This window comes from Nyctereutes procyonoides, unplaced genomic scaffold (genome assembly GCF_905146905.1).
Source record: "Nyctereutes procyonoides isolate TBG_1078 unplaced genomic scaffold, NYPRO_anot_genome, whole genome shotgun sequence".
In the NCBI taxonomy this organism is placed as follows: Eukaryota; Metazoa; Chordata; class Mammalia; order Carnivora; family Canidae; genus Nyctereutes; species Nyctereutes procyonoides.
The window spans coordinates 17,515,008-17,535,540 of NW_026575155.1; the positions used below are offsets into that span (position 1 = coordinate 17,515,008).

The window sequence follows — 20,533 nt, forward strand, 5'->3', positions numbered from 1 at the left end:
GAGCTCGGGTGCCCTAAACCTTCCCTCGGGAGTCTCCCTGGAGGTGGCCGGCAGCCCTCAAGGGCTCGCACTCCTGGCCACTCAGGTGCTCCGCCCACGGCTGCTATGACGCCAGGCAACAGGAAAGGGGGCACAGAGCGGGGCCCTGCATCTGGGGTCAGTGACGGGAGGGGAAAGGGAGCCTCGGCTCCTCTGCCCCCCAAATCCAAGGCCTGTTGCATCTCAGAGCAGGAAGGGGTGCAGCGCTGCCCCCCCACCGGGCCCTGTGCATGTGGATGCTCCTGCCTGCCCTCCGCACAGCATCCTCCCTAAGATGCCAGCCACCCAAGCAGCCCTCCCACGACCCCTGGGTGCAGCAGGCTCCAGCATCAAGTCCCAGGGAGTGGGTGCAGGGGAGGCCGTGCTGGGCTCAAGGGCACGTGGGCCTAGTGTGGGTCCCCGCCTGTGGCTGGGGCCCCTTCCTTGGTCCTCCTGACACGCCCACCCCCACAGGTCAGGCTAGGGCAGGATCAGGAGCCCCTCCATGCTTGGCCCGTACTCTAACCCACATCAGGGAGCGCAGGTCTCCAAAGGGACACGACTGGCCCTGAGACCCTGGGGTGGCACACTGGGGTGGTCTGCATCCCGGGTGAGGTAGGGCAGGACCGGGGGTCTGGGGAGAAGCGGGGTCCAGGGCCCCAGCGTCCCCACTTCCACCTCACAGGGACAGGCCACCGCCCGGCTTCTCCCACACAAACAGGAGCTCATTATGGTTTCTCATTTAGATCTTTTTTTTTTTTTTTAAAAAGAGCATTTATCTAAAGCAACTACCTAGACAACTGGCCTCATCTGTTTACCCACAGCCTTGCCCAGCGGGGCCTGAGTCCCCAGGGCTGGCGTCTGGGGCCACTCACTGGTCCCCAGGGATAAGCAGGGCCTGTCTCCCAAGGGGGGGATGACAGTGGGGAGGCCTGGTGGGCACGTGAGCTCCCCCCGCCCGCCACATGTGGGCAGGGGACAGCAGACCAGCCCACAGTGCCCGGCAGCTGCCTGAGTGTCCCCAGCAAGCCAGGGACAGGGCCACAGCACCTAGCAGGGCAGAGGGGCACAGTCCCTGGGCCTCTGCCACCCAAGCCAAGGCCCCCCTGAGGCAGGCAGCCCCCCAGGGGCAGGTCACAGGGACGCGCCGTGCAGGGCTCCCCGTTAGTCAGTGGCTCTGAACGCTGGCATCGCCCAAGGGGTGGGCCCCCTGCCACGGGGGCAGTGGGGGAGTCCGGTCTGAGATGCGCAGGCCCCAGGGCGTGGAGGACGATGGTGGGTGGCCTCTGGTGTCGGAGGAGTCTGGCCTCCCGGTGGCGGTGCGTCAGGCTTTGGCCTCGGGCTGCGGGTGCTGCTCCGGGGAGGTCTGTGGCGGGGCTGTGGGCTGCAGGCCGCTGAGGCCACTGCTGTGTGTGCTCAGCATGGGCATGGCCTTCTCTGCAGGGCTGCCCGGCTCTGGGGGCGCACGGCGGGCCTCCTGGACGTGCTGCACAATCACCAGCATGGCCCCCAAGAGGTAGATGACAAACAGCACGAGAAAGTACCCGAAGTAGATGAGGAACTAGAACAGAGGGGGTGGAGGTCAGAGGTCAGCCGGGAGCAGCCCCCCGCCCCCATCCACGGCCCCGGGGGCGCCCACCCTGGCGCCATCCCCATGTCGGTGCGGCCCCCCCAAGGCGCTCTGTTCTTTTCTGACAACATGAGCCTCGCGTGGTGGGCTGAGTTCCCACGGCGGCCGGTGCTCGGGGCTCTGTGCGCGGGAGCCCCTCAGGAGCGCAGGCGAGCCCAGCCCCGAGCACCAAGCCAGTTTCCACCCCAGGGACGGCACCCACAGCTGGGGACGTCTCTCCTGACTCGCGTGACTGCCGGGGCGGGGTCCTGGGTGGTTTCCGGCGTCCGTGGGCCAGGCAGGCTGCGTCCTGCCTGAGACCGTGGCACTCTGTGCCCGCAGGCCCCTGGCTTCCAGGACTCTGCTCCCGGGGGACGGAGCAGACGGGTTTTCCCCGTTCCTCCCCGACTGTGGCTAAAACCCTGGACATTACGCACAGAACACATGTAAGAAGGTCGCTCAGAAAGGTGGTGGGCAGTACACCTGCCAGAGCGCGGGAGGCCGAGGAGAACGCAGCAGGGCGTCCCCTGGGCTTTAACTTCGTGCTGTGCTTATTTTTAGAAATGAAGAAACCAGCAATCCAGAAAAGCCAGCTGATGAAGGAAATAAACTCCAACAAAAGCTGTTCTTCTGACCAAAGGACGAGGACAGGAACAGGCCAGCAGGACAGGGAATGGACAGGTGGACCACCTGACCCCAGCCAGACCCCACCCTCATTGCCCAGACTGGAACCAGGACCCAGGCCCCTGCAGGTGGTGGTGCTCAAGGCGCAGTGGGTGCAGAGACCACACAGAAGCCTGGACTCTCACTCTCCCCAAGCCCCCACCCTGCGGAGTGAGGACCTACTGTCACCCAGAGGCAGCAAGAACACCGCACCCCCGGCGGGGTCACTGCAGGCCATGTGGGAAGCAATAACAAGGCCCTCAGGCCCCTCCTAACTGCTGGAGACTGGAGGCCGGTCCCTGCCCAGCAGTAATGAGGAGCCCCCCCTCCACCCCTCGGTCAGGAGGGCTGAGTCGGGAGCCTGTTACCTGGCGTAACAGGGCACACGTTCCCAACCTCCTCTGCTAGAGCAGCGTCAGGCGAAGCCAGTTAAAGTGGACGGCTGCAGTAGATCCAGATCTTACACCATAATGTCCAAAACGTCCATGTTTCAATCGATCACTCAGCCTACTTAGAACCACAAAGATCGCTAACTGGATGGATACGGGCAACAGACAGGGACACTGAGATGACACGGACGTTAAGGGATCGGAGAAAGACTAAAGCAGCCAAGACGAAAATGCTTCGACAAGCAATAGCACACTGGGAACAGAGGAAAACCTCTAAGAAATATAAGAGATAAAGAACAGAACTGAAAATGCAAGAACCCAACTAAAAACTCCATGAATGGCCCCAACAGCAGAACAGAAGGGACAGAGAAAGCTGGGAGATGGGGCGACGGAAATCGCCCAATCGGAAGCAGAGCCTTTTATGACAACATGTGACGCCGTGTCACGGGGATCCCACAAAAAGAGGACGGGACTGGGAAAGTCCTTGAGGAGATAGTGGCTGAACACTCCCCAAATTTGGTAAGAGACATAAACCTACAGATTCGAGACACAAAGGAACCACAAACACTGTATTTAAGCTTCTGAAAGCTAAAGGCAAAGAAAGGAAAAATTGTGAAAGCAGCCGGAAAAAAGTGACAGTGGATCTTTCATCAGAAGCCACGAAGACCACAAGGAAGGGAAACGGTTTTCAAAGTTACAAGATAAAAACCATTAACGTAGATGCCTATATCCAGGGATGATCCTCTTTAGGACTAAAAAGAAAATCATGATGCTCTCTGAAAAAGGACAAACTAAGAGACAAATTTGTCACCAGCCAACAGACCCTAAAAGAATGGCTTATAGCAGGTGCTCTATGCAGAAAGGAGAAACCCCGGACCAAGGGAAAGAGAAATAACACAGTGAGTCAAACCACACGTCAATGCAAGACTTCCCTTCTCCGCTAGAATTCTCTAAATGTTTGATGGTCAAAGCAAAAGTCAGAACCCACGTCATGTGGCTGTACTGGTACATGGAGAAAACGCTTAAGACAACTGTAGTATGGACAGGAGGAGGAGGTGACATGTCTATACTTGACTCACAATGGTCATTTAACGCATAAAACCCCCGTCAAAAGAGCTATATCAAGGGATACACTCAAATAACACAACAGATTAACCAAAGTGAAATCCTGCAGAACGTGCCAACAGTCCACAGGATGGCATAAAAAAGTAAAACGCAGAGAGAAGCAAAGCAAAAATGGTAGGGCGGCCTAGAACTCGAACACGTCAACCATTACACTAACTGTAGATGGACCAAATTCACCAGTTAAGACAGATGTTAGCAGAATAGATTAGAAAACATGACTCAACCATGTGTGGTCCTACAAGAAACTGATTTCAAATACAGCGATGCAGTCGGGTAACAAGTAAAGGGGCAGGAGAGAATATTATCACGCAAACATTACGTTAACTCAGGAAAAGTAGACTTCAGAGAAAAGAAAATGACCAGAGGCGGAGAAGGACTTTCCATTCCGGAACGATCAGATCAGAAACTCAGGCCGTCGAAACGCACAGCAATTCCCAGGGCGTGTGCAACAAACAAAAGGGGCCGCAAACTGTGAAGCGAAAACATGATGGAACGGAGAGGAGAAACAGCCAAATCCGCAAAGATGGAGATGCCAACACCCCTCTGCCAACAATGGAATGAGACAAAAATCACAAGGACAGAGAACGAATCAACGACAGGATCTAAGTGGAATTTATAAAACACTCTGCCCGACAACAGCAGGATTCACAGCCTTTTCGAGGATCCACGTAACACGTAACAAGACGGACCACATCCCGGGCCTTAAAACCAACCCCAACAAATTTAAAAGGACTGAAATCAGATAGACTGTATTCTCTGATCACAAAATAGAACAGAAATAGGAATCAGTAACAAAGATACAAGAAAACAACTGGAAAAATAAACAAAACCCTTTGAAATAATTATAGGTAGAGACGGCGGAAGCTGCACGGGAATGAACAAAAACGAAAATGCAACCCTCGGGTCTGTGGGATGCAGCTAAGGCAGCCGTGGGAGGGAAATGCATAGCACTCGATGCAAATGTCACAACAGCAGCCTCGGGACGCCTCGGTGGCTCAGCGGTTTGGTGCCTGCCTTTGGCCCGGGGTGTGATCCTGGAGACCTGGGATCGAGTCAAGCATCGGGCTCCCTGCATGGAGCCTGCTTCTGCCTCTGCCTGTGTCTCTCCCTCTCTCTCTGTATCTCTCAATAATAAATAAGTAAAATCTTAAAAAAAAAAACAACCAAAAACTATAAAACCTATGGGTTGTTTTTTTTTAGAAAGGGAGGGGGATGAGGGGCAGAGGGGGAGAGAACCTCAAGCAGGCTCCACGCCCAGCGCAGAGACCAATGCAGGACTCGATCTCATGACCCTGAGATCATGACCCGAGCGGAAATCAAGATTCCGATGACTGGGGCAGCCCCGGTGGCGCAGCGGTTTGGCGCCGCCTGCAGCCTGGGGTGTGATCCTGGGGACCCGGGATCGAGTCCCACGTCGGGCTCCCTGCATGGAGCCTGCTTCTCCCTCTCCCTCTGCCTGTGTCTCTGCCTCTCTCTCTGTGTGTCTATGAATAAATAAATAAAATCTTTAAAAAAAAAATAAAGATTCCGATGACTGACTGCCTGAGCCAGGCTAGGAGCCCCATTTACATTTATTTATTTCAGTGATCTCTCCACCCAACGTGGGGCTGGAACTCACAGCCCTCAGATGAAGAGTTTCCATGTTCTGCCAACGGAGCCCACCACGTGCCCCCAAGCCATAAAACTTCAAAAAAGATATTGGGGAAAATTTTTGAGAGCCTGGGTTATGTGAAAAGTTCTTATATTTAGGGGCAAAACCCAGACTGATCCATAAAAGGAAGAAACAGATCAAACTTCACCAAAATCACCAAAACTGAAGCTCTGTTCTGCAGATACCCTGTGAGGAGGGGAAGCCGGGCGGCAGCTACGGGGAAGGTGTGTGAACCCTGAGACGTGCAGGAGCTAGAGATACCACGTGCGTCCTGAGCCCCCCAGAGCTCCAGCACGAGTACCCGACCGTGGGCCGGGAGCTCAGCAGTCAACACGGCGACGCGGTAGGCTGTCCACTACGCCATGCTCGGACGAGGAGCTCCAGGAAACACCAGGAAAACCGTAACAAGAACATCCACAACGCCGAAGCCGGACAAAGTCCACGCGCTCCACACCGTGTTGCTCGAGGGGCCATAAATGTCCAACATCGGACTCGTGCGCAGAGCAGACCTGCCCAGAGCTCAGGAGTGAGAACACGAGCCACCCAACGGGCATGGGCACGGGCGAGCGACGCCTCGTGGAGGGCGTGCAGGTGCCGTGGTGCCATCGGAGGCAGACCAACAGCCACCAGCGGCGCCCAGGCCCATCCGACGGCCGGGGGAGCATCCGGCCCACACCACCGCCTCCTGAGGACCAGGGGAAACGCGCGCCCCGCGACCTGCCGTAGGGACAAAAACGGAGCCGCCACCCAGGAAAACAGCTCAGCACCAACTTCCAAACGACGCGCCCCCACCTCTGGGCACTTGTCCACACAAGCGGGAGGTGACGTCCAGTGTTTAAAGCACCTTTAATCGCAACAGCCAGAAACTGGGAGCCTGCCGGGGCCTCCTCGGGGGGCAGGTGCAACAGCCGGGCCCGCCTCCCAGCAGAGCGTGGGATGGACCCACGCAGTGAGCCCGTGGAGCTCAGGGCGCAGGCTGAGAAAGCCCACCCCGCAGTGACAGATGGCCGTTCCCTGTGAATGACACCCGTGGAAGGGGAAGGGCAGAAAGGGCGGGCGGGCAGGGAGGGCACGGGGATCCCCCACCTGTGTGCAGTCAGTCCGCGAGCCCACGTCACCTCCCACACCACCTGGGACCACTCTGAAGGCCTCAAGCAAGAACCAAGCAAAGCCGGGCCTGCCCCCACTTGCTGCACCCCAGTCCCCACCAGTCTCCAGCCCGGGCGCCGGCTCCTCACCACCGTGAGGGCTAACGAAGGCCACCGTCGCCCAGCGGGGTCTCCCGGCCACAGGGGTCCTGCCTCCAGCCCCCAACCACATCACAGAAGGACCCTCCCAGGAGAGCATCACAGGGACAGGTCCCCACAGGGGGGGGAGGGTCCGTGGAGTCCCTGCAGCCCCGCGACCCGGGAGCCCAGACACGGGCGTCACCCTGATTTCCTGCTTCCCCCGAAAGACGCTGGTTCCACGCGCCCTGACCGCACCCTGCTGCCCGGGGACCCCGCCCGGCCTCTGCGGGCCCTTGCTGGGGCTCGGCCTGAACCGTCCTGAACCACAGCTCTCTGTCATCCCAGGATACGCCCCTCTTTGCTGTTCTGACTTTAAGGTCAAGAGCACTCGGGACGAGCCGAAGAGCTCCCAGCCGTGAACGGGGACGGCGAGCAAGAGGCGGGGATGCCGCTCCCTGTGGCTCCCGTCAGCATGTCCAATCGTGAGCTGACCGCCCGCTCCTAGGTTTGTTTTCTAACTGGGAAACGAGACCAGCAGGGGCAGACCAACGTCTTTTCTGTCCACCTGACCCGGCACGTCCGGGAGCCACCACGTGGGACGGCCCAGGCCCCCTCCCGGCTTCTAGGCCCACTGCCCGGCCCCCGGACAGGTCAGGGCCACCACGAGGTGGGGTCACCGCCCCTCCTGCACGCTGTTCCCTGCTGACTCCCGCCGGCCCCGAGACGCCCCACCTGGGCCGAGACCACCGAGTGACACGGGTGAGTGTCCCCAACCCCACAGGGAGCAGGAACTTTTAAGCTTTTCTCTGAGCTTAAGGCACTGAGAACCCGCTCCGGGTGGCTCGGGGGAAGGGACCGGAGAGGGCCCAGCGTACACCAGCGTCGACCCCGCCCGGTCCACCTTCCTGGCTCGTGTGTAGCAGACCCGTGAGCCGGGGCCCAGGTCCGACAGGCTCTGACGCAAAGGGCAGTGAGTGTGACCTCACGGGAAAGGGCTCCCGGCCACGCGGCCAGCCCTCGAGACGTCGGCCAGCCCGGGGGGCAGACGGGGCGGTCGGGGATCCTCCAGGAAGGACCGCACCTGGGCCCCGGCCTCAGGGGCCCACAGGGCATCCCCTCCCTGCCCCTCCCCTCCCCTCCCCTCCCCTCCCGGCTCGGGGCTTCCTGCTCCTGCTCCCGCTCCAGTCTGCGTGTCTGGCTGGAAATGCCCGGCCCACCCTGTGCACGTCCCCACCCTCCACGGTCCAGACCTTTGGGGTGGGCGACGCCACTGGCCAGACCCCCCCGGCCCCAGGGGCTCCCCCCACCCGGCAGTGGGGCTGAACCGAGCTCACCTGCGAGTGGACCGGGAGGCCCAGGCCCCGCTTGTCAGAAACAATGAGGGTGATGATGGTCTTGAGGACAGTGGCGAGGAATGTGTTGACCCCGAAGACCAGGGCACAGAGCTCCTTAGAGAGGGAAGACGCGATCTGAAAACTGAACGGAAAGCGGCCGAGGTCAGGCTCAGCGGGGGAACGAGAAGCGCCCCAGCACTAAGGGGGAGCGGCAGGACGGGCCGGCACCCAGGCCACCCGCACTCCGGGCCCCGTGACTCTGAGACCAGGACCCCCCCGGAGGACGTTCAAAACGGGTCCCGGTAGTTCTGGGACAGAGGTGGTCATCCTCATGAGAGCGCGCAGCGCTCCACGCGGAGGGTTCTGGAAGCAGGGTCGTCATTAAGTGACTCGATGAGAACAGAAGGGTAAATCGAGGCAGGAGGAAGGAGCGCGCACCCAGCTCTGCGTCCTGTGCACAGAAATGAACGTCTGAAGGTCCTTCCCTTTAAAAGCCCCAAAGCAAAAAAATAAAATAAAATAAAAAAATAAAAATAAAAGCCCCAAAGCGCCTCTAGAAACGAGTAACGGCAGAGACCCTGTGAAGCCCTGCAAGGCGGGGAGCGGACGTGCCCGGAGGCCTCTCAGGGGACAGAGGCCGAGCAGGGCGGGGGAGCGAGGCCAAGAGGGCACAGCTGACGTCCCAGGGAGGCCCCGGCAGGCGCGTCCCCACAGGCAGAGGCCACGCCGCCCCCTGCGCGGCTCCCGGTGCCCCCGGCCCCAAGCGGGACAAACCCAGGGGAGCCGCGGGGCCCACGGGAGGCTCCCCCCGCACGCCACTGACCCGAGCGCAGGGGAGCCAGCGGACGAGGCCACGGGCCCAGGGGGAGCCACCCCCGCTGTCCCCACGGAAGGCCGCTGGGCCCACCACGCACGTGCCCCGTATCTACCAGCACCCCCTTTCCAAGGCACACGCCCCGGCCTGTCCCCTTCCAGGACCCCTCTGAGGCCGTTGTCCCAACATGAAGAAACGAGCGACAAGATCCCACTCTCAGGGCCGTGGGGGGAAAACCTGGCACACGGCAGCCCGGTCACCGGGGGCCTCGGGGAGGGGACCAGTGACACCTGCTCGTGACCCCACCACAGCCACGTGGGCAGGATGGGGGGGGGCAGTGCGACCTGCGCCAGGCCAGACACATGATGCCAGACACCTGGCTGCGGCAGCGAGGCTCGGGGGGAGCGGGAGGCGTCTCCTCCCCCCTGCACCTGCCGCCTACGTCGCGTGACCTTCTCAGCGTTTTTTGCAGATGACAAAACGTCCAAGGAGGACGTAAAGCCAGTGGCCGCAGTCACAGCCGCCGGCCCGGAGCCCTTCCCCGCCACCGGGGACAGCACAGGGGTGCCCGGCTGGCACTTCTGGGAGGCGGCTCCAAGCCGCGGGGAGCCCGGGGCGACCAGGAGGGCCCTGCTGTCCCCAGGGGTGAGGCGCAGAGGGGAACGGGGCCGGCAGCGGGGGAAGGGGCGTCACACACCAGGCACACCCGCCGGCACAGGGGGCACACGCGTGTAACAGGGCACGTGGGGTATCAGCTTCGTGAAAGGGTCGGTTCAAGGAGCAAAGAGAAACTTGGCAGCAAGCAGGACGTGGGCCGGAGAAGGTTCTGGAGGGCACGGGTGGGCCGAGGGCAGCTCTGGGGACATCCCTGGGCGGGAAGAGATCCCGGGGGTGCAAGGAACGCGAGGGCACCGGGAGGGCCCTGGGTGGAGGGCGAGCTGGACGGCTGGCCACCATCCCCCGGCCGTGCGTCCCTGCCCCGCCGCGACGAGGACCAGACAGGCCTCAGGCACCGCGGACGGGCCCACAGCGCTTGGCATCGGTGAGGCGGCGCCGGGGCTGCTGCTGTGGACGCCACGTGGCCTCCATGGGGGCAGCAGAGAGGACGGCACCCGGGCCAGGCTGTGTGCCCGGCTCAGGGCCACGGAAGCCAGGACGGGCTGCGCCGAGGACGGCGGACACCGGGGCCCAGCTGACGGCACCCTGGTCACCGCCCTCCGGACGTGAGCAAGTGCACACCCCACCGGCTCACGCCGCCCGCACGCTCCCCTTCTGCTGCCCCCACGGAGGCCACGCGGAATATCCTGGAAGGGGCGCCTCTCAGCAGACGCGGGCGGTCTGTCCGTCCGCCCCCGCCCACGGGAGGGAGGAGCGTGGCCTCCGGCTGCCCGGCTCCGCCCGTTCCTGGGCCTGGCGCCGCAGGGACACGCAGGCCGTGGCCTCACCAGACGCCCCCGCGGGTCGACTCACGTGGCGATGGGCACCAGGAACTGGTAGGCCCCACGGAAGAGCACGAAGGCCACGTAGCACAGCCAGATGCTGTTCGTGCTGTACATGAGGAACACCAGCCCCGCCTGCACCGCCGTCACGCTCGCGATCACCAGCTTCGCCCACAGCGCCCAGCGGATCTTCACGAAGCCCGCGGAGAAGGAGGTGATGGCACCTGGGGAGACAGGGCGCGTCAGGGCCACCCGGGGGGGGGGGGTGCGGGCGGGGGTGCGGGGGGGCGGGGAGCCGGGGGCGTACCCAGCAGCGTGGACGCGGCGTCGGCCGCGCCGTTGTAGACGGTGGTGGTGTGGACCACGTTCCACAGGATGTGCGCGTAGTAGACGATCAGATAGTAGGCCGCCGAGTTAAAGACCCACCAGAGGGACCAGAGGCGCAGCTGCGGCTGCCGCAGGCTGTCCCCCAGCTCCCGGAGCATGCGCACCAGCGTCCAGTCCCGCCAGGCCCCCAGCAGCGCCGCGCCCCGCGGGGCGTCCGGGTTCATGCGGTCCAGCTCGGAGGGCGAGGCCCCGCTCCGGCCCGGGGCGTCGCGGTTGAAGAAGAGGCTGCGCCGGGGGCGCTTCAGGAACAGGGCGAGGACCAGGCTGAAGATGAGGAGGCCCAGCGAGGCGTAGTTGAGCGTGGAGAAGGACACCCGGCCCAGGGTGACGAGCAGCTGGCCCAGCACGGAGCTGGTGAAGACGCCGAGCAGCACGGCCGCGCGCGAGTAGCCGGCCATGCGCTGGTAGCGGGCGGGGCGCACGAGCGAGAAGACGTAGGAGGAGTAGGCGATGCGCGCGGCCATGGTGACGCTGTAGAAGAGCTCCATGCACTGCATGTGCCGCACCGACGTGCCCAGCAGCAGCAGCAGCCACACGGCCACGTAGCTCAGGCCCTGCAGCACCAGCACCGGCTTGTAGCGCAGGTAGTCGGTGAGCAGGAACACGGGCACCAGCACCAGCAGGTAGCAGTACGACAGCACCGGCGTGATCTCGTTGGTGACCTGTGGGACGGCAGGCTCGGGACACCGCCTCCGGGGCCGCGCCGGGGGCCAGCTGCTCGCCACCGCGGGGGACGCGGGACGTGCGCCACCCTAGGTCTCCCTCAGGAGACGACCACGTGACAGGCTTCTCCTGGGGGGCACGGACCGTCCTCGCTCGCGCTGACACGCCGCCCTCCCGGGGAGGAGGGCCTCAGGCCACGGGTTTCGGAGCAGGAGGAGGGGAGAAGCCACGAGGGGAACGGGCGGCGGGCAGGCCACGGGGCGGGGGCCCGCAGCCAGCCCGTTCCGTCCCCGGGCGCAGGGCACACCCAGGGGAGCCCAGTCCCCGCCCACCACCGGACCCCACCAAGTGGCTCCGGCCACGATCGGATCTCCCGGGCAGAACCCCGACCTGCCCACGGAGCATCCCGGAGCCCAGGCCGCCCTCGGCCCCCACGAGCACACCGAGCGCCCTAGCACAGCCCTGGGTCAGCAGTGGGGCTGTGCCGTGCCCGCCACCTACAGGCTCGGGGCCGCTGGGTGGACCCGTGCCCGTCCCGGGGTGTCTGCACCCCTGCCTGCCTGGCCTCAGGTGGTCGCAGGATGAGTGTGAAGCAGCGTTCCTGGGGCTGTGCCCAGGACCCCAGACTGGGCCCGCGTGGACGAGCCTCGGGTGCTGAGGAACGCTGTCGGGACCTGCTGACACACGGCCCCTGCCCGGCGGCCTCCTGAACCTGCGCAGCCACAGGGGAGCCCAGGTGACCGCACGGCGTGGTCCTCACGACAGTGTGCGCGTACACCCCGGGACACGGAGACGCCGAGCGCAGGTCGTCCCAGGGGAACGAGTACCCCACGCGGGGCACCGGGACCTGCGGGGTCCAGCCCGTGAGCACGGTGTCCAGGAACATCAAACAGCCCCTCCGCCACAACACTCCATGGTTCGCTACCAGAGCCCACGGGCCGGAGACCCAGGAGGACCGGCTACCCGCCTCCCTCCTCCTCAGCGGGCTCCCCAGGCTGGGCAGGCAAACTGGCAGCAGACGCGGCTGACCCGTGTCGTCCTTGGACGGTGCTGGGGAGTGGCACCCCGAGGCCCTGGGGCAGGTGGCATCCGTCAAGTGGCCAGGCAGCGGCACAAGGACAGCCTCCGACTGGCCCGAGCCCAGTGTCGCCTGGACGGGTTCCCAGCACCCTGCTGTGTGGACGGGCCAGGTCCAGGCTGACGGGAAAACACAGGATCGGTGCCCAGATCCGCATCCAGGTGGCTTCAGGGCAGCCGCTTCTCTGACGGGCAGACTTGGCTGGGCCCCAGAAAGCAGCCGGCGGGTGTGGGTGGGGTGGGGGAGGGGTGGGCAGCAAGGACCCCGAGCGACCAGAACTCCACACCCCGGCGTCACAGGACGCCCGAGCAAAGCGATGGGCCCGGCCCAGCCTGGGAGAAACAGGTGACGTCAGGCAGTCGGGCCCCTAGGGCAGGCCGCAGAGACAGCCCAGCGGGCAGCGACACCGGGTAGGTGACAGCCAGGGACGGCCAGGCCCGCCGGCCACGGCGCACACCAGGGAAACACAAGCCAGCGGCACGTTGGCCCTTCCCAGCTATCAGATGGGCAGACTCAGCAGAGCGGATCCCCGCTGGCCCGGGAGACGGGAAGGCAGCCACGCGTGCGGCGGGAGCAGGGGGCCGTGCCGGTGACACCCGCAGCGGCGATTCCCTGGGGTGACAAACCAGAGGCCGCCTAAGCACCAGGCGACCCGTGGTCCAGCCCCGGGTGCGCGGAGGTCAGGGTGGCCTGGACGTGCGTGGCACACGCCAGCGAGGCCTCGGCTCCGCCCCGCACGCCCGGCCCTCCCCGTGGGCACGCGGCCAGCCTCTGCCGTCCCTCCGAGGACATCCCCGGGGCCGCTGGGGCGGCTCGGTTCTGGAACCGACCACGCTGGACAGCTGAACACCCCGCACCACGGGGTCCACTTACATCCACGTGGTTCCCCACGACGGCCGTTTGGAACTACGGGGTTTCCTCTTCCTCTAGCTCACGTTACTACGAGAACACACGGCGTGTGACGCACGTGCCCCGTGAACCACGTTATCGATTACGTCGTGGGCTCGGCTGCTGGTCGGCACTAGGCTGGCTGCCAAGTTCTAGGGAAGCCAAGAGTCACAGCACGGGGGTGGGCTCCCCTCGCCCGAGCTCTTCAAGGGCCACTTCCCCTGCAGCCTGAGCGCGCAGGTGCCTCCCGAACTGCTGCACGTTTCTCCAGTTTTCACGGAGCTGCACCTACGTGCTTCTCCCTTAAGTGACCCCCGGCGCGGACAAGCCCCCGGCCCGTGGGTGAGCGAGGGAGGCGAGGGACGGGTTCCTCGGAGGAGGCCCAGAGGTGACCAGCTCGCAGTCAGCGGCGGCCGCGGCATCAGATGCCACCACACACACGCGCGGGGTGTGAGCTCCCGTGAGCCAGACACGCGCGTTTCCATTTCTCCCTGAGACGGCCCCTCCGAGGGCCGGGCCTCACGGAATCCTGACGTCTGCAGGGCAAGGGGTCAGGCCCTCGGGGAAAGGCAGGGCGTCCGGAGAAACCCAGCAGCAGAGATGTGGGTGCGGACGGTGCACAGGCTGGAGGGGAAGACGAGGCTGGGGGCGGCGAGCGGGGCCGGGGGGCGGGGGCGCCCCGAGCTGGGAGCTGGGAGCTGGGAAAGCAGCCCTGGACAGAAGGCCCGACCTGCGGGTCACGCAGCAGCCCCGCGGCTCTCTGGCTCCACAGGAGGGAAGCAGCAGGGATGACGCCGCGGCCCCGCTCCTCCCGGCCCCCCCTCCTCCCCGGCCCCAGGGTGTAAGTCATTAGCCAGGTTTCAGCGAGGAGACCTGGCTGCCCTGAGCCAGCAAGTATGAGGAACATTCCTGAGTCTTCTCTTCAGACAAAGGGCACTGAGGTCTGTGCAGGAAGCCCTCCCCCCAGGGAGGCCGCGGGGGCAGGGGGGCAGGGTGTGGGGTACGGTGCCTCCTCCCCGCACTCGTCCCTCAGACCCTCAGCAGGTGCGAACCCCGTCTGCACCCGGCATCGCGCAAACAGGCCCGGGTGTGAAGGTGCCCCTTGGGGGGCGGGCGGCGGGAACCCCAACACCACGCGGCCACCTGACCTCGCCGGCTCGGCTGCCCCAGGCCAGGGAGCGCCCCTGAGCTCGCCCCACCTGCCGCGCCCACGCACCTGCTCCAGCGTGAAGTTCTTATCGGGGCCCAGGAGGTAGGGCGTGATGAAGCTCTCCCCCGGCCGCAGCTGGGCCATGAAGCCGTAGAAGCACAAGTAGAACACCAGGCACCGCCAGGGCTTGCGCTCCGCGTCCGGCCCGGGCTCCGGGGCCGCCTGCTTCTGCACCAGCGGGCCGGAGGGCACCATGCTGCCCGGGCCCCCCGCAGCCCCGGAGGAGGCGATGCTGGTCCTGGAAGAGGAGCCAAGAGTCAGGGCAGCTCCCCCCGCACCCCATGGGCCCCCCCGCCCTCCCCGGAAACTCCCCGGCCCCTCACAGGGTTAGGATTCTACGTCCACACAGGGAGGGGCCCCACGAGCCCCACACCCGAGAATCGCCTGGAGCTCCTAACAACCGAGACGCCAGGCCCACCGAGCCCAGGCTGCTTCACCCCGTACCTCACCAGCCACGGGGGGGCAGGGGGGTCCTTAAATATTAACCAGCTCAAACCAAACACAACTTAAAATCCAGTCTCCCAGGCACACCAGACTCCTCGCACGTGCTCAAGTGGGCGGCCGTGGCTCCGGTTGGGCCCGACTCCCCGGCAGGAGAGGTCCCGGGGTGTAGCCGGCGTCCTGCGTCACGGCACCCAGCCGGAACTACCGTAGTGTCACCCGGCCCCACCACAGCTCAGGGCCGGGGGAGTCCCGGTTGGGACGCCAGGCACACACCGGGCCACTGTACGGGCCGTCCATGGGGGGCTGGTGACCCCAACTGCCGCTGATCTCTGGGGACACGGCAGATGGGGCCTGCAGTAAAGCCGACTGTGGGCGACAAGGGCAGAGGGAGAGCAGGAGCTGTGTGGGGTGACCCTGGCAGCCCAAGGCTCCCCTGAAGAGAGGCAGCCAGAGGCGCAGGCCGCCAGATGGACTGTCCAGCCCCGGGTCCTCCAAGGGCACTTCGGGTAGGGCTAGAAGCAGCATCGGCTAGAGCCTGGGTCACGCGGGGAGAACCCTCCGTCCAGAAGGCCCCACGGGCGTGGGAACGGGACCTTCCCCAGGACCCTAACCTATTCTAACAAGAACAGGACTCAGTTCCGCGTCTGTCTGTCCAGCTGTTGCTATGTCTCTACCTAGAATACTGGCTTTGCACGGCATTGGCATAAATCCCTTTTTATTTTTTAAGATTTCATTCATTCATTCATTCATTCATTCATTCATTCATTCATTCATGAGAGGCAGAGACACAGGCAGAGAGAGAAGCAGGCCCCATGCAGGGAGCCCGACGCAGACTGGATCCCAGGACCCCAGAGTCACCCCCTGGGCCGAAGGCGGTGCTAAACCGCTGAGCCACCCCGGGCTGCCCGTAAATCCCTTTTTAACTCAGCAAGTCAAAAGCAGGCAGCCAGGAGCCCCGAGGCTCCGGCTCCGCAGGGCAGAGGCAGGGCCGGCCTGCAGGATGCTGGGACAGCTCCGCTCACATCCGTGCGCTGTTCAAGGCTGCGGAGCATGGAGGCCCCTCCAGGGTCTGGGACCACCCCCCCATCCCCTCCATCCTCCGTCCAGTTCCCAGCAGTCGGCACAAAAAGTTCCCAGGATGTGAGGCCAGCTGTGCGGGGCTGAGGGGGGGCCACAACCCCGAGGAAGAGCCACCAGATTCCCAGAGACCGTCCAAGCAGGAAGCGCTCCCACAGCCCCCAGGATGAGGTGACCGCGGGGGGGCCCCTCCCCAGCCAGGACCAGGAGGGCAGAGGGCGCCCCCCACCAGGCCCCAGGAGCAGGACCGGGCCGCCTGCTAGGGGACGGGCCGCCTGCTAGGGGACGGAGCAGAGCACCCCCCCAAGGAGCCAGGCTGGCGGGTCCGTCTGTGGGGGCAATGGGACTGGCAGGGCAGGGCTGAGGTGCAGCTGCAAGAAGGCCGGGGCTTCCACGGGAGTGGAGGGGGGTCCCAGGAGTCACCAGGTCCTGGGGCGGCCCTTGAACACTCCAGGGGCCCCGTGGAACCGTCGGCCAGACGGGGGAGCAGTGATGCAACAGGAAGCCGTCGCATCCGGGGCACAGGCGCACGGGCTTCCGGGGCAGGCTCTGGACAGGCCTTTCCAGCCCCCGGAGCTCGCCCCAGCCCTGGGAACGCTGCCCAGTGCAGGGCACAGAGGACCAACGACCCACCTCCCCAGAGGCCTCCCCCAGCTCTGTTCTTGGATCCCACGACGCAAAGGGTCCCCATGTCCCCAGAGCCCACTCCCAGCCCTGGGCTCCGTGTCCTGCACACACGTCCACCTCAGGGGACCACACTGTGTTCACGCTACACTTGGGGCCCAGGAGCCAGCCAGGTCTCCCGGGCAGGGGTCTCTCACCCCTGCACGCACACCAGGAAGGGGGATGCAGGCTCCCTCTCCGCCCCCCAGCCCGGCACCAGGGGCACCAGGGCATGCGCTCCAAGGTCACACGTGGAGATGCCCCCTGCACCAGACCACCTGTACTGCCCCACAGCTGGCCCAGCCTCCCCCGGGGCCAGAAAGAGCAGAGAAAACCCCGAGGAGCACAGAGGGTGCCAGACCCTTGAGGGCGTCCCTATAAAAGTAGGCACTTGTGTTTCTGCTTCAGACAATCTTCCTGAGTGTTCGGAAAACCCGCCGCTCCTCCGACCTGGGGGTGGGGGGCACAGCCCTGGACCGCCCTTCACAGGCAGCTCCCGGATCCCCGACAGGCCCTGGGATGACCCAGGCACCAACGGGTGACCCAGAAGAAAGGGCGGGCCGGCCACTGCAAGAGCCACCACGTGAGGTGGTTGGTGATAAAGCTGATCTCGCGGCGGAGACACCCTGGGGACAGGAGCTCTGGAATGTGCATCTCTGTGGGCATCTCGCACACTCGTATCGGGGACTCCTGAAGTGGGCTGAGCACAGGCGGGCTGGACCACAGGTCACTCTGAACCCCGCCGGGCAGGGCAGGGTCACGGGGAGGACTGGGCCCCATCCCTGGAGCGCTGGCTGCCGCAGACACACAGGCCAGGACGACAGAGCCCGACGTGAGGTCCGAGCCCCACGGCCCCAGCGCACCGGCCAGCCCAGGCCTCCCAGCAGAGGCCACCCGTGCCCACGATGCAGGTTCCAAGACAAGCCACCAGGAGCCCCGCCTGCGTCCAGGAGTGGACTTCGTCTGCCTCGGGTCCGTCTGTTCACCTCACCCGAGCTGGGCGTAGTCGCCAGCCCCGACAGGTGGCCAGCCGCCGCGGCTGTGACTCAGAGTCCTCTGGGAAACGTGGCCGCTCTTCTAAACGCACAGGCCCTTCCAGGCTCCCACTGCAGGGAGGAAAGGGGGGGACCCCATCGCACGCTAACAGTCCACGCGGCATGGGTGCCGGGCAGGTGGCAGGTGGCTGGCGGGTGCTGGCTCCAGCCCGACACCCTGCAACTTCAGGCCTCCTCAGGGCAACCAAAAGAGACACCAGCCCCCAGGACAGTCACAGGAGAGAAACCAGGCCCCCATCACCGCCTCCAAGAGCAGGTGCTAACCGTTCCCACAGGGACCCTCCAGCCCCTGTCCTGCCGGGTGGGGTGGGGGAGCCTGGAGCACCCGCTGCTGCTCCTGGCTCTGTCCCTCCAGGACCTCGTGAGCCCGGAGACCCCCAAACCAAAGCAAACAGCACCTGCCTCGCCGTCTTCTAACGCAGCCACCGCTCCCCCCGGTTCACAAGGGGGGTTCCTTACATCCGCGGTGAAAAATCCTCCCCCCAGATCGTGTGAGGTAGTTTCCCGCTATAAAGAGGAAAGTCAAGCCCTCTGGCCATCGCTGCTGTAGACACTTGACCCACAGGTTTAAAACCCCTGGGGGGCGGGGGCAGGGGCTGGGGCAGGAAGGAATTAGAAGCACCAGGTCAGGACGAGGTAAGAAAACGAGCCACGCAGCCTAGTGGGGGGCAGCAGGGAGACAGCAGGGAGCCCTCAGGCGCGGGCTCTGGGCTCCGGGGCCTGCAGAGGCCAGAAGGGCCCCCGGCTCCCGCCCACAGAGGAAGCACCTGGTCACTTTGCAGGGCACCAGCAGGCAGCTCCCAACCCCACCAGCACTCGGGGCAGAGTGGGAAACGGCTTTTCTGGGGGCATTCGGGGTTGCTGAGCTGGCCGAGATGCTAACCTGCACGCGCAGACCAGGCAGGTGGGCGCTGGACGTGGCTGGACGGCCCGGGAGAGGGAAGAACCCCAGGAGCACACCCTGCGTGCCTGGGCCACGGCCCCGGCTCCCCCGACCTCGACCCCGGCTCCCCCGACCATGACCCCGGCTCCCCCGACCTCGATCCCGGCTCCCCCGACCATGACCCCGGCTCCCCCGACCTCGACCCCGGCTCCCCCCGACTCCCCCGACCTCGACCCCGGCTCCCCCGACCATGACCCCGGCTCCCCCGACCTCGACCCCGGCTCCCCGACCATGACCCAGGCTCCCCCGACCTCGACCCCGGCTCCCCCGACCACGACCCCGGCTCCTCCCAGGACCTTGACCCCGGCTCCCCCTTGGCGGAGCCCGCGCGGTGCACCCGGCAGAGGGCTGCAGGCCCAGCCCCAGCCCCAGCTCCGCGCCGCCCGCCCCCCGCTCCTCCTCCTCCTCCCGCTCCTCCTCCTCCTCCTCCGAGGAGCCAACCGACCCCGCAGAGTCTGCGCGGGAGACAAGGCTCCGCGCGCCGGGCTGGGGGCCCCGGGACCCGCCTTGCCCCGGGGCGCACGTGCACGGGGGGGGGCACCGCGTCCACGCGGCCGGTGCCTCCGCGGGCAGGGCCCGGGGTCGGAGGGCGGCGCCCAGATCCGGTCCCTCCCTACGCGGCCGCGACCTGCTCGCCCCGCGCCCCCGGCCCCGCGCCTCGCCGGTACCTGCGCGACGGGCGGCAGCTCCTGCGGGCGCACCGCGGGGCCGCGGACCCTGCTCCCCGCGCACGCGCCCTCCCGGCGCCCAGGGGCCGCCGCGGTCGCTGCCGGGAAAGGCGGCGGGGATGGCCACGCCCCCGACACGCCCCGGCCACGCCCCCGACACGCCCCGGCCACGCCCCCAGGACCCCAGGCCCGCCTGGCCACGCCCCGGCCCCGCCGCCCGCCACCCGGTCCCCGCCCCCGGTCACGCGGCCCCCTCGTGGCGCGGCCCCGAGCCCCGGACGCCGCGGTGGGGAGCCCGGCGCAGCCCCGCACGGTCAGCCCTCGGCTCAGCCCCCGGCTCAGCCCCCGGCACCGCCCGCTCCGCGGCGCCCCTGGGCCGTCCCCCGCCGCCCATGCAGCCCCGTGCGGCCCCCTCAGCCCCCCCATGCAGGCCCCCCGCCCCCATGCAGCCACCCCGACTGTCCCTCGCTCCCTGGACGCCCCCATGCAGCCCCCTCACGCCCATGCAGCCACCCCCGACTGTCCTTCTTTCCCTCCCGCCCCCCATGCAGCCTCCCCCACCCCCGGGCTGTTCTCACAGTGGACCGTGCCCCGACCCCACTCTGCTTTGGACCAACCCTTTGCACCCCCCTTGGCCCTCAGCCTCCCCTGGACTGCCCCCTGCCCCACCCCCATGCAGCCCCCACTGGACCGTCTGGTTCCTCTGGTCTGTTCCCCTGTCCCTCCCCTCACCCCTCCCGTGAACACCAGGCAGAACCACTCCTCCTGAAACCCCACTGGACCGCACTGCCCCACACAGGCCCCACTGGGAGGCCCCTTCCAGAGCCCACTGAACCTACCTACACCTACCAGCCTGGCCCCCTGGCCACAGCAGCTCAGGTTCCAGAGGGAGGCCCTGCTGCCCCTGACCGACTGTGACCGCCTCCTGCTGGAGTGCCAGCCCCTTGACCCCTGCTGGGGTTTACCCCGCCTGCCATCCCAAGTTACAAGTTCATGAGCTTTTGCTTTTTGGCTCATTTTACACGTTCCTTTTCTGGCTAACCCACAAGCTTAAGCCAGGGACATTGGTCCCTGTGCCAGGCAGGACAGAACTGCTGGGGTTTGGGCGAACTTCCCCTCCCCCCAGGCTGCGCGGCCTGTAGGATCCACCCTGACCCACTTTGGTCTGGTGGCTGCCTACGGACAG

At 65.5% G+C, this 20,533-nt stretch overlaps 1 protein-coding gene across 3 annotated transcripts; it reads right to left on the bottom strand.

The window, feature by feature from the left end:
• Window positions 1-746: 746 nt before the first annotated feature.
• On the bottom strand, window positions 747-20,245 carry SLC19A1 (solute carrier family 19 member 1). 3 transcript variants are annotated; one of them, XM_055313447.1, is made up of 6 exons: window positions 20,187-20,245; window positions 14,504-14,735; window positions 10,579-11,320; window positions 10,303-10,495; window positions 8,019-8,160; window positions 747-1,579 (listed from the first exon to the last, which is right to left on the bottom strand). In XM_055313447.1, exons 2-6 carry the CDS (start codon window positions 14,690-14,692, stop codon window positions 1,343-1,345), a joined length of 1,503 nt encoding a protein of 500 aa, XP_055169422.1. In that variant the 5' UTR covers window positions 14,693-14,735; window positions 20,187-20,245; the 3' UTR covers window positions 747-1,342. The 3 variants fall into 3 exon arrangements, with proteins under 3 accessions (XP_055169422.1, XP_055169421.1, XP_055169420.1); XM_055313446.1 differs by lacking the exon at window positions 20,187-20,245 and adding an exon at window positions 19,348-19,423; XM_055313445.1 differs by lacking the exon at window positions 20,187-20,245 and adding an exon at window positions 17,673-18,680.
• Between the last annotated feature and the right edge of the window lie 288 nt (window positions 20,246-20,533).

What these genes read in the sequence shown, in the direction of transcription:
- SLC19A1 (XM_055313447.1), bottom strand. Translation starts at nt 14,692, where the DNA reads ATGGTGCCCTCCGGCCCGCTGGTGCAGAAGCAGGCGGCCCCGGAGCCC. An exon ending in CGCCGCGTCCACGCTGCTGG is followed by an intron (nt 10,496 to 10,578) that starts GTACGCCCCCGG and finishes CTGTCTCCCCAG; the next exon opens with GTGCCATCACCTCCTTCTCC. An exon ending in GCCTCCCGGTCCACTCGCAG is followed by an intron (nt 1,580 to 8,018) that starts GTGAGCTCGGTT and finishes CCTCTGTTCTAG; the next exon opens with TTCCTCATCTACTTCGGGTA.